We start from the raw sequence: 20,812 nt of genomic DNA on the forward strand, positions 1-20,812 counted from the left end.
CCATAAGTTTATAATTCATTGATCACCATTGTTTACACGTTGGTGTATTTACATCTAACCTCTTCTTTGTCTGCCTGAACACTTATACAATATACTACATACATGTTTTCTGTTCTCTTATTACTAAATTAGAATCATACTCTCTATATAAAGCCTTATATACCACACTTTTCATTTAACATACATTCCCATGTCATTAAAAATAAATGGAAACAGGGAACACTCTTGCACTGTTGGTGGGAATGCAAACTGGTGTAGCCTTTCTGGAAAACAGTGTGGAGCTTCCTCAAAAAATTAAAAAATAGATCTACCCTGTGACCTAGCAATAGCACTGCTAGGAATTTACCCAAGGGATACAGGAGTGCTGATGCATGGGGGCATTTGTACCCCAATGTTTATAGCAGCACTTTCAACAATAGCCAAATTATGGAAAGAGCCTAAATGTCCATCAACTGACAAATGGATAAAGAAGATGTGGTTTATGGGGCGTCTGGGTGGCTCAGTCGGTTGAGGGTCCAGCTTCGGCTCAGGTCATGATCTCATGGTTTGTGAGTTTGAGCCCCACATCAGGCTCTGTGCTGACAGCTCAGAGCCTGAAGCCTGTTTCGGATTCTGTGTCTCCCTCTCTCTCTGCTCCTTCCCTGCTCGTGCTCTCTCTCTCTCTCTCAAAAATAAATAAAACATTAAAAAAAAATTTTTTTTTAAAGAAGATGTGGTTTATATATACAATGGAATACTATTTGGCAATAGGAAAGAATGAAATCTGGCCATTTGTAGCAACGTGGATGGAACTGGAGAGTATTATGCTAAGTGAAATAAGTCAGGCAGAGAAAGACAGATACCATATATTTTCACTCATATGTGGATCCTGAGAAACTTAACAGAAGACCAGGGAGGGGAGGGGAAGGGGGAAAAAACAAGTTACAGAGAGGGAAGGAGGCAAACCATAAGAGACTCTTAAATACTGAGAACAAACTGAGGGTTGATGAGGGGTGGGGGAGAGGGAAAAGGGGGTGATGGGCATTGAGGAAGGCACCTGTTGGGATGAGCACTGGGTGTTGTATGGAAACCAATTTGACAATAAATTATATATATAAAAAAAAGTAAATGGAAATACGTTTTCGGCAGTACAATATTTCAAATTATGTATGCACTGTAATTTGGCATTAGAATAGTTCCAGTTTTTCATTATTGTTAAAATCACATAGTGATTATTTTTATAAAGAAATCTTTGATCACCTTCTTGAAAAAAATTATCTAAAAGTATGATTTCTAAGCTAAGGAATCTAAACATTTTTAAAAATTCTGATTATATTACTTTCTATGAAGATACTTATATGCCTCACCCATAATCCACAAAATACGACAGCACCCCTCTAAAATATGTGTTTACATGTTCACCTCTCTAAAATGACTATAAGCTCCCTTGCTAAACTCATGTTCATTTTAGATTCATCTTTGTAGGCTGGTATCTACCACATAGTAGATGCTACATAAATGGCAACTGATATTCAGCACATGGCAAAACTGTACTCTCTAGGTGACAAAGAATGAGGAATTAATTCTCAGTCCTACCTCTGCTACTGAAGCAAAGGAATCAGTTGATGCGACGCTCAAGGTGTCTCGCAGGCCAAATTCATCCACATTCCCCTTCATGGTGACATCTGTATCTTTATCTTAAAAGTAAAAGAAGAAAAGTGAAGAAATTGATATTCCTTCTCATTGACATTCTATACTATGCCTGTCTTTTCTTTCTCTCTTTCTTCCTCCCTCCCTTCCTTCCTTCCCTTCCTTCCTTCTTTCCATCTTTATTTAGGCTGAAACCTAAAAGAAAATAAATACAAACCAATGGTATATAATCTGATAAGATTCTCAAAGTGTATTCACTGTTTAAGTGATTCTGAAATGCTGCTGAGCAAAGGAGAAAGTGCTATAAAGCAGACATTTTTACTTTAAAAGGGAATTAATTAAACTTACCATCAGATTTAAAAAGCTTTTGAATATGTAATATTTTAAACTGGTAAATAATAACTAGAGCTGGATTATCTATGATATGTTGTAAAATCAGCACATACCAAAGATAGCTGAAACAGAGCAAATTAGTTGCAAGTGGCCTTGACCAAGTTGTGAGAATTGGTAAGTTTATTCAAATTAAGTGAATTATTAGCATGAAATGTTGTCTGGTCAGTTACTTGTGATAAACTGATTAGAACAATTCATGAAGAACTTATTCTTCAGTCCTTAAGACCTATGTCAAAGGCCAAAAACAATCAGGGCTGATGTTTACTCTGGTTACTTGAAGGTCAAATACAACTGTCTTGATTTTAAGGGCTGAAAAAGTTTAAATACATTGGCGAATGGTTAATCTGCCATGCCAAGACAGTCTACCTGTTAACACATGGGGCATTTGAATGTGGGTACCAATACCTTCACATACTATCATCAGGAATCTGTAATTTTCAAATAAATACTGTACTTGCTTACAGATGTGTCTATATTGTAGCAAACAACTGATATGCTTTAAAATTTATCACAAGTATGAAAAAGCAAAGAACAAAATATATACTGATTTTTCATATTGATTCTCTATCTGCTAAATTTGTCAGAAACTTTATCTTCTTTAAAAAAGAACCAGAGGGGCGCCTGAGTGGCTCAGTTGGTTAAGCATCTGACTCTTGATTTCGGCTCAGGTCATGATCTCATAGTTAGTAAGATGAAGCCTTGTGTCAGGCTCTGAGCAGGGCACCAGACACTACTTGGGATTCTTTCTCTCCCTCTCCTTTTTAAGTTTATTTGTGAGAGAGAGTATACAGCCATGTGCATGTGTGTGCAAGTGGGGGAGGGGCAGAGAGAGGGAGAGAGAGAATCCCAAGCAGGCTCTGCACCCCCTGTAAGTGAGGAGCCCCATGTGGGGCTCAAGGCCACCAACAGGGAGACCATGACCTGAGCTGAAATCAAGAGTTGGAGGCCAAACCAATTGAGCCACCCAGGTGCCCCTCTCCCTCTACTTCTGCCCCTTCCCCAACTGCACTCTCTCTCTCTCTCTCTCTCAAAAAAAAAAAAAAAAAAAAAAAAAAAAGGAAGCAGGAATCTCTTTTTGGCTTTCATTCATCGCAATTTCTATTCCATCTTTTTTCCCAAACTAAATTCATTACCTTTACCAGAAATTTTCCAAGTCCTGTTTAAAACCCTCAAGTACCAGAAAACACAAACATCTGTGATTCTATACAGGAAGAGTAGTTTGTTTTTTTTTTAAAGGGAAACCATTAATTTATTTTCAACTCAGAAGGGTTGCAAACAATTTATATTCCAAACTCTAAACCATGCAGAAAAGCTAACAAGCCATACTTGGTACAAGGCTCATTCTTATTAGGTATCAAGAATAACCATACACAAAGCGTATTTTTCCCCTCCTTTATATTTAGTGGGCCCATATTTGACAATTTAACCATTTATATTCCAAGTTTAAATTATAATTGTTTTCAGATGAAGGTTACATCAATCATTTTAAAGTACCTAACTTCACAGCTTAAAATCCTTCCACTACTAAATGACTAATGGAACACAATCAGAGGTTAAACTATTCTATTTTCCAAATACACATTCTTTTGGAAATTTAAATTTTTTCATTGAACTTGAGAACAAAACAACATAATTGGTTTTGCACTTATAAACAGCTATAAGACTGGTATTTTTGGACACTCAATTATCCAGAAAAATTCCCATTATTCTCTTTTTAGTGCATATGTGATTTTAAAAACTACACACACAGGGGCGCCTGGGTGGCGCAGTCGGTTAAGCGTCCGACTTCAGCCAGGTCACGATCTCGCGGTCCGTGAGTTCGAGCCCCGCGTCGGGCTCTGGGCTGATGGCTCAGAGCCTGGAGCCTGTTTCCCATTCTGTGTCTCCCTCTCTCTCTGCCCCTCCCCCGTTCATGCTCTGTCTCTCTCTGTCCCAAAAATAAATAAAAAACGTTGAAAAAAAAAAAATTTTAAAAACTACACACACAAATACAAACTTATTTGTACACACAAAACTGAACTGGCATTTACAACTTTCACACCTTTATCTATCTTGTTATTTTTCCATTGTTAGTATTAATTATGCAAAAAGAAACCACAGTACAGTTTTCATTATGCCAAACCACTTTTAAAGTGGGTTAAATTATAAGTCAATTAAGTTAAATCTTGGTTCCATATGACTTTTGCTATTTTCAGAGTCGAACAGACATTTATCTTATGTCACTTTACCTTTCAGACATACCCATGGGCTGTTAAAAGTCTGTTTTACATCACTCAACAGTAACCAGCCAGTACTTTACTCAAAAAAAAAAAAAAAAAAATCTAACAAAGAAAAATGGCTTAGAGGAACTGGAAAGATTTATTCATTAAATCTAATTTCGTAAATCACAGACCATACCTCTCATTTCAGTAATTGTTATATTTCCTGGAATGGCAGCTTAAATTATGAAGAGAAATAATACATCTGTTTTTTAGATAAGCCAATAAAAAGCATGAATAAAGAATACTGAGTAATATCTCAAACTACTTGCTTTCATGAATCAAATGAAAATTTAAAATACTCTTTCACCTGAGTGTCTGACTCTTGATTTCAGCTTAGGTCATGATCTCACAGTTCAGTTCATGGGTTTGAGCCCTGCTATTAGTACAGAGCCTGCTTGGGATTCTCTCTCTCCCTTTCTCTCTGCATTCTCTCCCTCCCTCAAAATAAACTTAAAATAAAGATAAAATACTCTTTCTAAAAAGTATAAATTCTTGATTGTAGTACTGAAAGACTGCGACAGCATGGAAAACTGAAAACCAAAGGTTTCATTTTAGTCAGTATTTTCAGAAACTTCTTACCAAATTTTTCTTAGCAGAAAACACACACACACACACACAATCATTACACACTTACCAGAATGATATGAGTTGGAAAAAATGGCATTTTTTTGTTAAAGATGTATAGTATTGAAAACTCACATACCCGTGGTAGAAATGTCAATTAGTAGAACTACTTTGGAGAATTTGGTAGTATAATGTAAGTTCAAGACTGTATTCTCTGTGACAAGCAATTCTACCCTTAGGTGTTTTTTTACAGAAGTGCATGCTTATATGCATAAGAATATTCATAACAACATTGCTTACAACTACTCCAAACTAGGAAAAAAAACCACAGTTGTTCTCCTACCATAGAATACACAAACTGGGATATATTCAAACAATGAAATAAGTATACAACAATGAAAGTGAATGAATTGCTGTTATATGCAAGAATAAAGATAAACCTCACATGTTGAGTAAAGAATTTTATGTATGATTTCATTCACATAAAATTCAAAAACAAGCAAAACTAAACTACAGTGATCAGGACAACGCTTAGTTGGCCAAATTAGAAAAGCCAGGAAGTAATTAGCATGAGCATCAGGACAATGGTTAGTTTTAGGAATGGGGAGAGGGGTGTTGATTAGGACCAGGTACAAGGAACCTTCTAGGGAGTTGGCAATGTTTTATTTTTTATTTTTCAAAGATTTTATTTTTTTTAAGTAATCTGTATACCCAACATAAGGCTCAAACTCACAATCCCAAGATCAAGAGTCACATGCTCCACCAACGGAGCCAACCATACACCCCAGCAATGTTTTATTTTTTGATCTACATGATAGTTACACAAGAGAGTGAGATAAATCACTGTTTTGTTTTGAACACTTTCCTCTAAGGGTTTACATAGAAGGAGAGGAAACAATATATCTATGTATGTTGGCCCCAAATGGCTGACAGCAGAAAAGACAATGAAGTATTTCAACATTGGCAGTTAAGCTGTGAATTATTAAACGTGAATTTTATTCCCTGATAGGGGATGCTAAGTTCAAAAAGTCAAAAGATCTGATGAGTCTGTTAAGTATACTAGCAAATCAAAACAATCTATCTGCACCCCATAGTGGAATACCAGTAGTTGTGGGAGACTCTAATGCCATGCATATACCACTCACGACCTTTTTCCTCCTAGTTTACCCATCTTTCTTTGCTATTTAGTCATTGGTTTAGGATTTTAAGTGGGAATGTTTTGGTGGGGATAATCAACTATCTGCAGGAAGAAGACATGGAAACTAAGAGATGCTTACTATTTAATGACAATAAAAGTATGAAGAAAGCAACATACATTTATTTCGCACTTACTACTTGCCAGAAACCAAGTTACATGCTTTACATACATTATCGCATAATTCTCACAATAATCCTTTGAGGTAGGTACTCTTCTTTTTTTTCATCATACATATGAAGAAGTGAGGTACAGAAATGTTAAGTAATGGTCCATACTCACACAGTTAAGAAATGGAATCGCAGGATTCAAAAGAAGTCATCTGACACCAGATTCCATGCTATGAAACTATGGAGCTGTGGTGTCCAACATAGTAGCCATTAGCCATGTGTGTCTACTGAGCGCATGAAATGTGCCTACTCAGAACTGAGATGTGCTGTAAGTGTAAAATACACAATGGATTTTGAAAACTTGGCACCAAAATATATAAAATCTTTTTAATATAAACTAGGTTTAAGAAAAATATATTACTAAAATTAATTTCACCTCTTTCATTTTACTTTTTCATGTACTTACTAGAAAATTTAAAGTTACATTTGTCACATTATATTGCTATTGGACAGTACTATTCGGGCATTCCTTTCTCATATCTTATCTAGAGTGCAAAGAGTTTACAAGCTCTACAGGATTCAGACTCAACTCACATGTTTTGAGTGACTAAAAGTAGTACCCAAGCTATTCTGCTAAATGCTTTCAGAGACTATTGCATTTAATATGTGTAACTGTTAGACAGGAATAGCCTAATTATGTATAAGAATGCTTTATTGTAACTAGAACAACAAAAAAAAAGCTATTCTCCAGTCAAAATCTTCAACGGCTCCTTGTCTGGTTTTCAAAGACTTCCATAATCTCTGTTCACCCTACCTATCTAATATTCTTTTCTATTAATTAATAAAAGACTCCTCAACTTTATGCTGTACATGTTATATTATACTGTATATTATATATTATCATACTAGAATTATATAACATATAGTCTATGCCATATAGTATACTTTGTATCATATACTATATATACATTCCTACATATTATACTAAACCATTATACTTACACTATATTATATACTGTACTATTCACTATACACCCACTTGCCATAGTAATGCAATGGGTAAAAGCTTGAGATTTCGAGTCAGCCAGTTAACATAGCATCTGGATCCCAATTCTGATCCCAGCTTTGCTACTTGTTATCAAGGTAAACTAGGAATAACAATATTGATTTCACAGAATTGTCATAAGGATTAAGTGAGAGATTTATGGAGGCATAGTTCTTTGTACACAGTAAGTGCTAAATAATTTTTCACTGCTATTACTATTGCCACATATATTCTTTATCAAGCCTTTAGTTCCTCCTGCATCTTCTCCAACACACAAATTTTTCCTTCTGCTCTCTTGCCCCATGCTACCCAGAACACATGTGGTTTTACAACGCAACTCAAGTACTACCACCTGTAAGTATCCTCCAAAAATTATCTAATTTTTTGCTTCTATATAAGGCAGTACAGCAAAAGTGTGGGCTCTGGAGCCAGACTGCTTGAATTCAAATTCTGACTCTGCTACTTAGCTGGATAACAATCTTAGGTAAATTTATTTTCTCCATTCCTCAGTGTTCTCACTTGAAAAATGGGAGTAAAATCTACCTCATAGAGTTGTGTAAGGATTAAATGAGTTAATACATGTAAAGTAAGTGTTCAACAATTGTTACCTATTCATAATATTATGTAAAAAAAAAGTATGTACAATTCGATACACTATCTGAATTTTTATTTAACTATTACTATTGCCTGAATGTAACAATCATTCATGGACTTTCTCATCTTTTTTTTTTCCTTTCATTTTTTTTCCTGGTAGTTCCTATAGTTCTTAATAGAGCATTGAACACACTGTAAACACTTCAATATTTGTTGATATAAACTAAATAAAACTTGTTACACCAAGTGACCATAACCAAGACATGAAAATCCCTATTTTTAAATAGCCTCTTATATATTTCATCTGGATCATTTTACCTGTTACATTACCTTTACATGTTTTCAGAGGCCTGTTAAAATTCTTATTTTTCCAATACGTGGCTCTAAATTAATTAAATTTATGATACTTTCTTATAAACTTAAAATATGCAGCTTATGCCCCATAATGCCTAATCTTTAACCTTAGATGTGCCTAAAAGAATGCTTTCCAGGGGCACCTGGGTGGCTCAGTCAATTAAGAGTACAGCTCTTCGTTTCAGCTCTCAGTCATGATTTCACAGTTCATGAGCTCGAGCCCCGCATCGGGCTATGTGCTGACAGTGCTGACCTTGCTTGGGATTCTCTCTCCCTCATTCTCTGCCCCTCTCCTGCACTCTCTAAACAAACAAACAAACAAATAAACAAACTTTTTTAAAAAGAACGCTTTCCATATAATTGGGGGACTAAATATAAAAAATATATGCCAAAAAAAAAATGCCGAATGTTACCACACTGGCTCTCAAGAGAGTAGTTCTTTTTCTTCCTCTCTTTTATTTTTCTAATAGGCTCTATGCCCAAAATGGGGCTTAAACTCACAACGCAAGAAAGAGCTGCATGCTTTACCTACTGAGCCAGCCAGGTGCCCCTTTTCTTAACCTTTTTAAATAGTAAACCTAAAACTTTTATTATAATTTAATTTAATTTAATTTAATTTAATTTAATTTAATTTAATTTAAAGTAGGCTCTATGCCCAATGTGGGACTTGAACTCATGAGCCTGAGATTAAGAGTAGCATGCTCTAGGGGAGTCTGGGTGGCTCATTCAGTTAAGCATTTGACTCCTGATTTCGAATCAAATCATGATCTCACGGTTCATGAGTTCGAGCCTCACTTCAGGCTCCATGTTGACAAGTGCAGAACAGCTTGGGATTCTCTCTCTCTCCCTTTCTGTCTGCCTCTATCCCGCACTCTCTCTCTCTCAAAAAATAAACTTAAAAAAAAGAAAAGAATAGCATGCTCTACTAACTGAGCCAGCCTGGCGCCCCAAGTCTAAAACTTTTTAAGACATTGCTCTTTACCTATCTCAATCACCCAGAACTTTTTTTTTTTCACCCAGAACTTTTTAAAACATTCATGCATAGACATAAACTATGTTCTTCTTTGGAAGGATAATAAAGGTATGATGTTTACTTTTAACACAACAGTCATACATTTTAGGCCAAAAATCTGACTGGATTCAAGCCTTGCTCCTTCTTTCACAATCTCATAATTCACGTATTTTTTTTTTTTCAAAACAGAGTTTGCTTGAAAGTTAAAAAAACAAAAACAAAGAGAAAACACAAAGAGACACTTCAACCTTGGAACTTCAGGCCTGTATCTACTTCTCTAAACCAATCCAAATGGGTTTTCTACAGGTCTCACTTTTGCCATCCTTAGACACATTCTATTTTCTGTCGCTTAGAAGCCATCACGTCTATTTTAACCTCAGCAGATCCTAGTGGAGATTCCAAAGATGCCACTCTTCTTTTAAAGTCCACTGTGGATTTTGTAACACCAGTAAGAAGAGGAAGGCTGCCAAATGTCTAATGTCATCTGACTTCTATGTCAGCAGCTATTCTCCAGATGATTTTTAGCAACCTAAATATGATTTGGAACCTTGTCTTTTCTGTGGTTTTACTGAAAGTGGAAAAGTTCCTGCTGCTGACAAGCTATTTTCCAAACAGTCTGCTATAATCTGTTACAATAATTAAGAAATCTAGAAGACTCCTGCTGCTCTTTGTCCATCTTACACGACTACCTGCCCCATCGAGTCTACAGTCCTCTGCTCTACCAGCTGAGCTACTGAAGGGTGCAGCTACCTGCCCCATCTATACTGCAAACAGTTTTTTATTTTGGTTTGTTTTAAAATGCTACAGTATGAGACAGAAAAAAGTCGAATACAAAAATTTGAACCATCATAATTTCAGAAAGTAAAAGAACTAAGAGATATTTTCTTGATTTTTCCCTCAATGTACCTTAATAGTGACGAGTTACAATGAAACAAGAGAAAAAACTGATCAGTTCTTGATGTGTTATGATTTACGCAGTTTTAACTATGTGAAATACATACATGTACAAAAACAGCCTGATACCATTCATCTACCCAAAAGATATTTCCGTAACAGTTGTCTCTGGCTTTCTCTATTTATCAAAACGTTTTATATGGCATGTCTGCCCAATATAGCAACAGTGATTCCTAACTGGGAAATACAGCTGCCAATGCAAAACAAGTAATAGAAGGAAAGAGAAAGGAGTAACAGCACTTTTTATCTTTTTTTTTTTTAAGAAGAAAGAAATGACTGGATAACCCAAAGTGAAACAAAAAGTAATTAAGGTTAGGTCTGCAGTTCGAGAGACTTTAACAGGGTCACTAGCAAGAATTGGTCACTCTGTACACCACACAAAGGCCACTGACCAGTGGGACAAGTCAGCCCATATCCTGGGCCTGCATCTTCTAGGAGGAAGGTGAACCTTTTTCTTATCTCAAAAGTGCCCTTTCCAAAGGGCTACATGGGCCTTTTTCTAAATCACACAAAGGTCTCCAGTTAGTGAAGTGTTAGACTTAGAAATCCAAGCTGATAAGATGTAACTTGAATACAAAAGAGGCAAAGGCAAGTAGCAGGTTATTTCTCTTGTTTCTGGCACCCAAAGATTTTCATTACACTGCTTTAATCTCTGAGCCGATTTTGACTTACATATATAATACCAGTTTGTAGTATTATTAAACACTTTGAAATTAAGATTGTGAGCCTTAGTACATAGGAGGAAATTACTAAGCCCAATTTCTTATATGTTCTGCAATTTGTACTCTGTATATTTAGAAGCCTGATTATACAAATTAAGCTTGTAATTCATGTCACTCCCTAAAAATAAACCCTCAGGGAGTTTATCCTCTGACCACAGTGATTCTGCAGAAGAGGAAAAGGACAAGGTCTTAGAGCATCAGTTCTGTGTTGTCTGACATTTGACTCAAGATGATAGGTTGAGGTATTTCCTCTTGCTGCCAAGCTCTTTCAATATTGCTAAATGTTCTATCTGGCTGCTTATCAAAAAAGAAGAATAACATCTCTCTAGTGGTCAGGAGGTCCCACTTTATTCTCTGCCAGGGAATTTGTGCAGACAGTACTAAGCTGGAAAAACCTTTAATTTTCCCTTACAGGATATGTCACTCTCTCAATGAAATCCTCAGCATAAGAGAGCAGAAAGATGGATAAAATATTTAAATTTTACTACTCAACACTTCCACAACCTCCTCCAAACACATAAATTTGATTATGACTTCTTATAATTCTCAGTGGCTCCCTTTTGCCTAAAAGTACAAAACAAGAACTTTCACGATTTATCTCCTGCCCACCTGTCTTGATTCACTTCTCACCACTCCCCTACATACGTTGTATTTCCAAGACATAACAGGCTCCAGTCTACACCTTGATCCATGTTGTTTGCTCCGCCTGAACTGCCCCTTTCTCAATTATCTTCCTGATGGATCACCTTTCTTCAAGTGTCACGCATATGAAGCCTTCCTTGAGGAATAATTTAGGCTTTTCTTTGGTGTTTCTATAGCACTTTTTAAACACATTATTATACCACTCACTCCACTGTGCTATATAATTTTTATTTTTTTAATTATTTTTTTTAATGTTTATTTATTTTTGAGAGACAGAGACAGAACATGAGCGGGGCAGGGAAGGGGTGCAGAATCTGAAGCAGGCTCCAGGCTCTGAGCCGCCAGCAGAGTCCAACGCGGGGCTTGAACCCACGAAACGAGAGATTCGTTACCTGAGCCAAAGTCAGACGCTTAACTGAGTGGGTCACCGAGGCACCCCTGTGCTATGTAATTTTTAATGCCTACCTAGCTGCAAAACTAGTCTCTGTGTTGCCGAAAAACAAGGATGAAATGTCCTTCATCCTAGTCTTTCCAATGCCTTATAACATGTCTGACATATATTAGGCGATCAAATGTTTGCTAAATAAATATTAGAGATCTAAGATTTTATGAGTTCATTCTGTTCAAAAAATAGATTATAATGAGGACTAAACATGTATCTGAAATATGCAAAGCAATACTGTAAAACTATAAAAATTCTTGGTTTGTTTTTAAGGGCTAAATTTGTTCCTACACATCAGTATGAAAGAATCTCAAAGTCCTCTGCTCAGCCAAAAAAACAGTATTTATCAAACTTGTGGCTTCAGAGTTGCCTGCTAATACAGCTATTGCAAATACATACTACTCTTTATAGAAAATGTAAGCAAACAAACTATGAAGCCCAATTAATTTTAAGAGAAATCTAATTAAAGTGTAGATTAACAAGCTTGAACTTAATTTCTGTAAACCACATCAACTAAATCATGTCCCCAAGAAACTGTAAGCAAGCTTCATTTGTTGTTAATCAATTTATTTTTACACTGGTATTAAATTCAGCAATTTAGTACGGCCCCAATAGCCTAACCAAAGTAATCTTAATCTTGAATGTACCATTACTGAAATACACTCACTACCAAACCATGTAATGATGCATACCCCGCATGATATGATGATAAAATGATAACAGAAATCTCCCAAAGTATAAATCATTCCGAGGTGTTAGGTTTTAATCCCATATTCTCCCAACTTCTCACTAGTTGCTGGAACTAACCAAAGTCTAATTTTGCCCAAAATAATTTAGATAATAACACAAATTTCTGTTAATATGAAAGACAAATATACCCTAACTGTACAATATCTGATATGTACAAAGATTATGTAGGTAGCACAGATGCGTATTTTGAATCAAAATACTACAACAAATATTTGTGAATCTATCATCCATTTATAGCCACTCTTCAAAGTTTACAAAATTATTTCCTTAAAAGGAAAAATAATACAGTCATGCAGTACTGTATATATCTTCTTACCTGTATTCATGATACAAATATGGGTTTCCAAATGAATTTAAAAGATGTTCAGATATTTTAGCAAAAAAAACAACAGCAGATAACTAAAGATAAACACATGTCCCAAACCAGATCTGTTTACTTTCAACTTCTTATCTTAGACTCTTAAACAGGTTGAGGGCACTTCAGTTGGGAAGTACAGAAAAGAATGGAGGCGGGAAGGAAAGTTAAAAGAAGGATCTCGTGCTTTGTGGAAGGAGTTTAGACTCTGAGTCTTATAGAGTAGTCAGTCTTGTATATACTAACCTATATTGCTTTCTAATTGCTTCATAAGAATAAGTCTTAACTGGAAAATCATACCACAGGCATCCTGAAGACTGGGACTTGAGCCCTTACTTATCTATCTAATCACATATAAGGCAAAAAGTAAAGTTAAATAAATAGTACCAAGTTTTTTTTTTTTAATTTAAGTTTATTTATTTATTTTGAGACAGAGAGAGCAGGAGAGGGGCAGAGAGAGAGGGAGAGAGAATCCCAAGTAGGCTCCGTGCTGTCAGCGCAGAGCCTAACACGGGGCTTGAACTCATAAACTGTGAGATCATAACCTGAGCTGAAACCAAAGATCGGACGCTTAACCAACTGAGCCACCCAGGCAGCCCCTGTACCAAGCTGATTTTTAAGCAATCATTTGCCTTCAGGTCTTCATGAGTCCCTGCCATCAACACTCCTGTACTTCATCAGAAGGCTACAGCAACAGGGTAGAGACTGCTACACAGTCTTTGATTCTGTGTGGTGGGACAGCTAACTTGTAGTCCTTTCTACATAGCTCTCTTCAGAGGTAAAAAGAACCATAAGAATCTACCTAAAGCAGTAGATGTGGGGGGTGGGGGGTGGAGGAGGGCAGAGGAAGAAGAAAAGAAAAGAAAGCATAAGTGTTGAAAAGAAAGAAAAATAAAAAACATGTTATCATCCACAGGTATATGTTCTAGATAAAAATTCCAAAAGAACCTATAACAAGTTACTGGAGGCAGAAATAATAATTGCTGAGAATATTCAAATACAAGTTATCAGTAACATTTATTTTTTAATGTTTATTATTATTTTTGAGAGAGACACAGCACGAGCAGGAGAGGGGCAGAGAGAGAGGGAGACACAGAATCTGAAGGAGGCTCCAGGCTCTGAACCGTCAGCACAGAACCTGACATGGGGCTTGAACCCACAAACTGTGAGATCATGACCTGAGCCAAAGTCAGACGCTTAACCGATTGAGCTACCCAGGTGTCCCTTTCGGTAACATTTTAGATATTGACAATAAAAAATCAGAAAATGTAAATTTTAAAAATGTACTATGTACAATGACAACTAAACTGTAAGGGCCCTAGGAATAAAAACATGTAAGACCTTTATGAAGGAAAATATAAAAAGTTATGAAAGACATAAAAGACTTAAATAAATGAAAAACCATACCATGTTTCTAGATGGAGACATTAACTTAGGAAAACTAAATTCTCCCACAAGCTGACCTATAAATGCAAGGCAATAACCAAAATCCCAAGAGATGTTTTCATGAAACTTAAGGTTTTCATGAAACTTACAAGGTGTCCTAAACTTCACATGGAAAAGCAAAGGGCTAAGAATAGCAAAGGCAATTCTTAAAAAAGAACACAGTGAACGGACTCATGCTGCCAGGTGTCAAGGCTCATAATAAAACTATATAAAGCTACAGTAATGAAGACACCGTGAAACCAATGCAGGAACAAACAGACTAGCAACAGGGTCCACAAATGACATACATGTAAGACAACCTGACACATGAGAGGGACATTTCAAATCAGTGAGAAAAGCTCTGGAAAACAGTATGGAGGTTCCTCAAAAAAGTTAAAAATAGAATACCCTACCCAGCAATTACACTACTAAGTATTTATCCAAGGGATACAGGTGTGCTGTTTCAAAGGGACACACACTCCCCAATGTTTATAGCAGCTCTATTGACAACAGCCAAAGTATGGAAAGAGCCCAAATGTCCACCAACGGATGAATGGATAAAGAAGATGTGGTGTGTGTGTGTGTGTGTATATATATATATATATATATATATATATACATATATATATCATATATATGTATATACATATATATACACATCATATGTATATATATGTAGTATATATATGTATACATATATATACACGTATGACGTGTATGTGTGTGTATACACACACACACACACACACAAAACAGAGAATTACTCGGCAATCAAAAAGCATGAAATCTTGCCATTTGCAACAACGAGAATGGAACTAGAAGGTATTATGCTAAACGAAATAAGTCAGAGAAAGACAAATATCATATGACTTCACTCATATGAGGAATTTAAGATACAAAAGAGATGAACATAAGGGAAAGGAAGCAAAAAGAATATAAAAACAAGGAGGAGGACAAAACATAAGAGACTCAAATACAGAGAACAAACTGAGGGTTGCTGAAGGGGCTGTGGGTGGGGGGATGGGCTAAATAGGTAAGGGGCATTAAGGAAGACACTTGGGATGAGCACTGGGTGTTATACATAGGGGATGAATCACTGGAATCTACTCCTGAAATCATTATTGCACTATATACTAACTAACTTGGATGTAAATTAAAAAATAATAAAATTTTTAAAAAACAGTGAGAAAAGGATATATTATTCATTGAATGGTGCTGAGGCAACTAGTTATCCAAATGTTAAAAAAAAAAAAAAGTAATAACATAGATTTAAATTGGGGTACCTGGATGACTCTGTCAATTGAGCCTCTGACTTCAGCTCTGGTAATAATCTCAGGGTTTGTGAGTTCAAGCCCTGCATTGGGCTCTCTGCTGCCAGCAGAGCCCTCTTCTGATCCTCTGTTCCCCTCTCTCTGCCCCTCTCCCAGTCATGTGCTCTAGCTCTCTCTTTCTCTCCCTCTATCAAAAATAAATATTTTTTTAAAAATCAGCTCCTAGCAGATTAAACACCTAAATATAAAAAGCAAAGCTTCAGAGAACTTCTGGAGAAGACTATAGAATAGATCCTAGGCTCACTTCCTCCCACAAATACACCTAGATAACACCCACATCAATGTAAGTAACCCAGAAAATGACCACACACTAGCAGAACAGACTCTCCATAGCTAAATGTAGAGAAAGGCCACTCCAAAGACAGGAGTAGGGCAGAGACATGGTCAGGAGCCAAACAGACCCAAAAATTGTATGTGGGAGGGACACAGCAGGTGCAAATAGGGGAGAGGAGCAGACCCCCACCCCAGGTACCTCAGGCACTGGAAAGATGAATCTCCAACATGTTTGACTTTGAAAACCAGAGGGACCTAACTTCATGAGTTCTTACAATCAGTGGGGCTCCACACCTGGAACTGGAGCATAGGAAACTGAGTCTCCACTCTTACAGAGTCCACAAAAAATAGTCCTGATGAGATACAGCATAGAAGCAGCAATGTGGGGGGGGGGGGAGCCACAGCAATGTGAAAAACACCTGGAGTGTACAGGTGGTTTTTTTGTTTTGTTTTGTTTTGTTTTTTACTAATTTGAGGGCATGTGCTTGAGAGGCAGGAATCTTTGGGAGACTTCTCCAAGAATAAAGAGTTGGCAGGTATCATTTCCCTCCCCTGCCCCACAGCCTAGATACAAGGATGCTGTGCCTAACACAGCCTGAACAAGCTCTACCTAGCTTGCTAACAGTGTGACCCGGCCAACACTCATCTGCAGATCCACCCCTCCAGTGCTGCTAGCCCGAACAGTTTTCTCTGCACCTCCAGGTTCCCTCCCAAGCAGACCTGCACAAACCTTGCTAACACCCCATCCCCACCCCTGCATTCTCCTGCGGACCTACCCCCTATAATGGCCCTTGGCCAGAGTCTATCCGAAGTGGTGCCAAAAGCCTGCCAGTGTGCAAGCAGCCCAGAAAGGGGCCAGCACACTCCTGCCTTGGAAGAGGACAAGATAACAACACACACCAGTCTAACTGCTATCCCAGCTGGGGACAGACACAGGGTCTGACTGCAGGTCCCACCTAACAACAAAAGCTTTTCAGCACACAACACAGGGAAAGCACCCTGCAATTTGGTGCTACTGCATCTCTGGCAAAAGCCTGGTCTGACCCAACTCAAGCGCAAAGTGGCCACAGACTGGCCCACTAGCAACACAGGAACCAAGCCCTGCCTATGACAGGTAAAGAGAGTCACTTCAGACAACTGGACTGAAGACAAAAGTGGCCTAGGCACAATAGCAGGGTACATGAAACACACATAAGAGACACCACTGAAGCACCAGGCTCTGGTGAACAGGAGACATTGCACTGCAGGGCATTACAGGGCATCTTCATGAAGCCACTACTTTTAACAGTAGGAAACAAAGCTGACTTTCTTAACACATAGAGACAGACACAGAGAGTTAGACAAAATGAGGAGACAGAGGAATATGTCCCAAATGAAAAAAAAGGACAAAGTCACAGCAAATGAGTTAAATGAAACAGAGATAAGTAATACACTTGATAGAGAATTTAAAGTAATGGTCATAAAGATATTCATTGGACTTGAGAAAGAGTGGAGGACCTCATTGAGACCCTAAACAAAGAAAAAGAAAACATTAAAAAAAAACCAAAGATGAAGAACTCAATAACTGAAATTAAAAATATACTACATGGGGGGCTCCTGGGGAGCTCAGTTGATTGCGCATCTAACTTTGGCTCAGGTCATGATCTCACAGTCCGTGGGTTCAAGCCCCGCATCAGGCTCTGCGCTGACAGCTCAGAGCCTGGAGCCTGCTTCAGATTCTGTCTCCCTGTCTCTTTGCCCCTCCCCCACTTGCACTCTGTTTCTCTCTCAAAAATAAAAACATAAAAAAATTTTTTTAAAATACACTAAATGGAATAAAGAATAGACTACAGGAAGCAGAAGAATGGATCAGCAACCTGGAAGATAGAAGAATGGAAAACCATCAAACTGAACAAAAGAGAGAAAAGAACAATAAAAAATGAAAGTAAACTAAGGGAACTAAGAGACATCATCAAATGTAATAATATCTGCATTATAAGGATCCCAGAAGGAGAAGAGAGCAAAAAAGGGGAGAGAAAATTTATCTGAAGAAATAATAGCTGAAAACTTCTGGAATCTGGAGAAGGAAGCAGACATCCAGATCCAAGAGGCAGAGGCCCACACCAAGACACATGGTAATTAAAATGGCAAAAGGTGGAGATAAAGAGAGAATTTTTAAAGTAGCAAGATAGGGGCGCCTGGGTGGCTCAGTCGGTTGAGCATCCGGCTTCAGCTCAGGTCATGATCTCGCGGTTTGTGACTTCGAGCCCTGCGTCGGGCTCTGTGCTGACAGCTCGGAGCCGGGAGCCTGTTTCGGATTCTGTGTCTCCCTCTTTCTCTGCTCCTCCCCTGCTCGTGCTCTGTCTCTGTCTCTGTCTCTCTCAAAAATATATAAATAAACATTTTTAAAAAATAAAAATAAATAAAAATAAAGTAGCAAGAGAAAATAAAAGTTATACAAAGCAACTCCATACAGCTAGCAGCTAATTATTCATCAAAAACTTTGCAGGAGGAGTCAATACTATCCAAAGCAATCTACATATTCAATGCAATCCCTATCAAAATACCACCAACATTCTTCACAGAGCTAGAACAAATAATCCTAAAATTTGTATGGAACCAGAAAAGACCCCGAATAGCCAAAGCAATCTTGAAAAAGAAAACCAAAGCAAGAGGCATCACAATCCCGGACTTCAAGCTATACTACAAAGTTGTAATCATCAAGACAGTATGGTACTGGCACAAGAACAGACACTCAGATCAATGGAACAGAATAGAGAACCCAGAAATGGACCCACAAATGTATGGCGAACTAATCTTTGACAAAGCAGGAAAGAATATCCAATGGAATAAAGACAGTCTCTTCAGCAAGTGGTGCTGGGAAAACTGGACAGTGACATGCAGAAGAATGAACCTGGACCACTTTCTTACACCACATACAAAAATAAGCTCAAAATGGATGAAAGACCTAAATGTAAGACAGGAAGCCATCAAAATCCTTGAGGAGAAAGCAGGCAACAACCTCTTTGACCTTGGCCGCAGCAACTTCTTACTCAACACGTCTCCAGAGGCAAGGGAAACAAAAGCAAAAATGAACTATTGGGACCTCATCAAAATAAAAAGCTTCTGCACAGCAAAGGAAACAATCAGCAAAACTAAAAGGCAACTGACAGAATGGGAGAAGATATTTACAAACGACATATCAGATAAAGGGTTTGTATCCAAAATCTATAAAGAACTTCTCAAACTCAACACCCAAAAAACAAATAACCCAGTGAAGAAATGGGCAAAAGACAGAAATAGACACTTCTCCAAAGAAGACATCCAGATGGCTGACACATGAAAAAAAATGCTCAACCTCACTCATCATCAGGGAAATACAAATCAAAACCACACCTGTCAGAATGGCTAACGTTAACAACTCAGGCAACAACAGATGCTGGCGAGGATGCGAGGGAAGAGGATCTCTTTTGCGTCATTGGTGGGAATGCAAACTGGTGCAGCCACTTGAAAACAGTGTAGAGGTTTCTCAAAAAAACTAAAAATAGAACTACTCTACAACCCAGCAATTGCACTACTAGGTATTTATCCAAGGGATACAAGTGTGCTATTTCGAAGGGACACATGCACCCCAATGTTTATAGCAGCACTATCAACAATAGCCAAAGTATGGAAAGAGCCCAAATGTCCATCGATGGATGAATGGATAAAGAAGATGTGGTGTGTGTATACACACACACACACACACACACACACACACACACACACAATGGAGTATTACTCGGCAATCAAAAAGAATGAAATCTTGCCATTTGCAACTATGTGGATGGAACTGGAGGGTATTATGCTAAGTGAAATTAGAGAAAGACAAATAACATGACTTCACTCATATGAGGACTTTAAGAGACAAAACAGATGAACATAAGGGTAGGGAAGCAAAAAGAATACAAAAACAGGGAGGGGGACAAAACATAAGAGACTCATAAATATGGAGAACAAACTGAGGGTTACTGGATGGGTTATGTGTGGGCGGATGGGCTAAATGGGTAAGGGGCACTAAGGAATCTACTCCTGAAATCATTGTTTCACTATATGCTAACTAATTTGGATATAAATTAAAAAGAAAAAATTAGGGGCGCCTGGGTGGCGCAGTCGGTTAAGCGTCCGACTTCAGCCAGGTCACGATCTCGCGGTCCGGGAGTTCGAGCCCCGCGTCGGGCTCTGGGCTGATGGCTCAGAGCCTGGAGCCTATTTCCAATTCTGTGTCTCCCTCTCTCTGCCCCTCCCCCGTTCATGCTCTGTCTCTCTCTGTCCCAAAAATAAATAAACGTTGAAAAAAAAAATTAAAAAAAAAAAAAATTAAAAAAAAAAACTTTGCAGGAGGGACTGCCATGTTTTATATTCAAAATGATGAATGAAAAAATCTGTAGCCAAGAATACTCTATGCAGAAAGGCTATCATTCATAATAGGAGAGATAAAGAATTTCCCAGAAAAAACAAAAGTTAAGGGAATCCATGACCACTAAACCAGACCTACAAGAAATGTTAAAGGGGGCTTCTTGAGTGGAAATAAAAGACCATGAGCAGGAGTAAGAAAAGTAGAAATCACAAAAGCAGTAAAATTAGGTATATCTATAAAAATCAGTCAAGAGATTCACAAAATAAAAGGATGTAAAGTATGACACCACATATCTAGAATTTTGGGGGACAGGAGTAAAAAATGTGTTCAAACAAAAGTGATTATCAACCTAATACAGACTGCTATATGCATGTAACCACATG

At 37.6% G+C, this 20,812-nt stretch overlaps 1 protein-coding gene across 1 annotated transcript in view; it reads right to left on the reverse strand.

Moving 5' to 3' along the window:
• The window catches only part of MIGA1 (mitoguardin 1), a 106,537-nt gene that overhangs the window by 34,430 nt on the left and 51,295 nt on the right, over positions 1-20,812 (reverse strand). The window contains exon 8 of the mRNA XM_047084581.1: positions 1,576-1,676. Coding sequence (XP_046940537.1) covers positions 1,576-1,676 — 101 coding nt within the window. The remainder of the gene's footprint in view (positions 1-1,575; positions 1,677-20,812) is intronic.

Source organism: Lynx rufus, unplaced genomic scaffold (assembly GCF_022079265.1).
Source record: "Lynx rufus isolate CCGP_SWC_20201006 ecotype Redwood Valley unplaced genomic scaffold, mLynRuf1.p SCAF_2, whole genome shotgun sequence".
Lineage (NCBI taxonomy): Eukaryota > Metazoa > Chordata > Mammalia > Carnivora > Felidae > Lynx > Lynx rufus.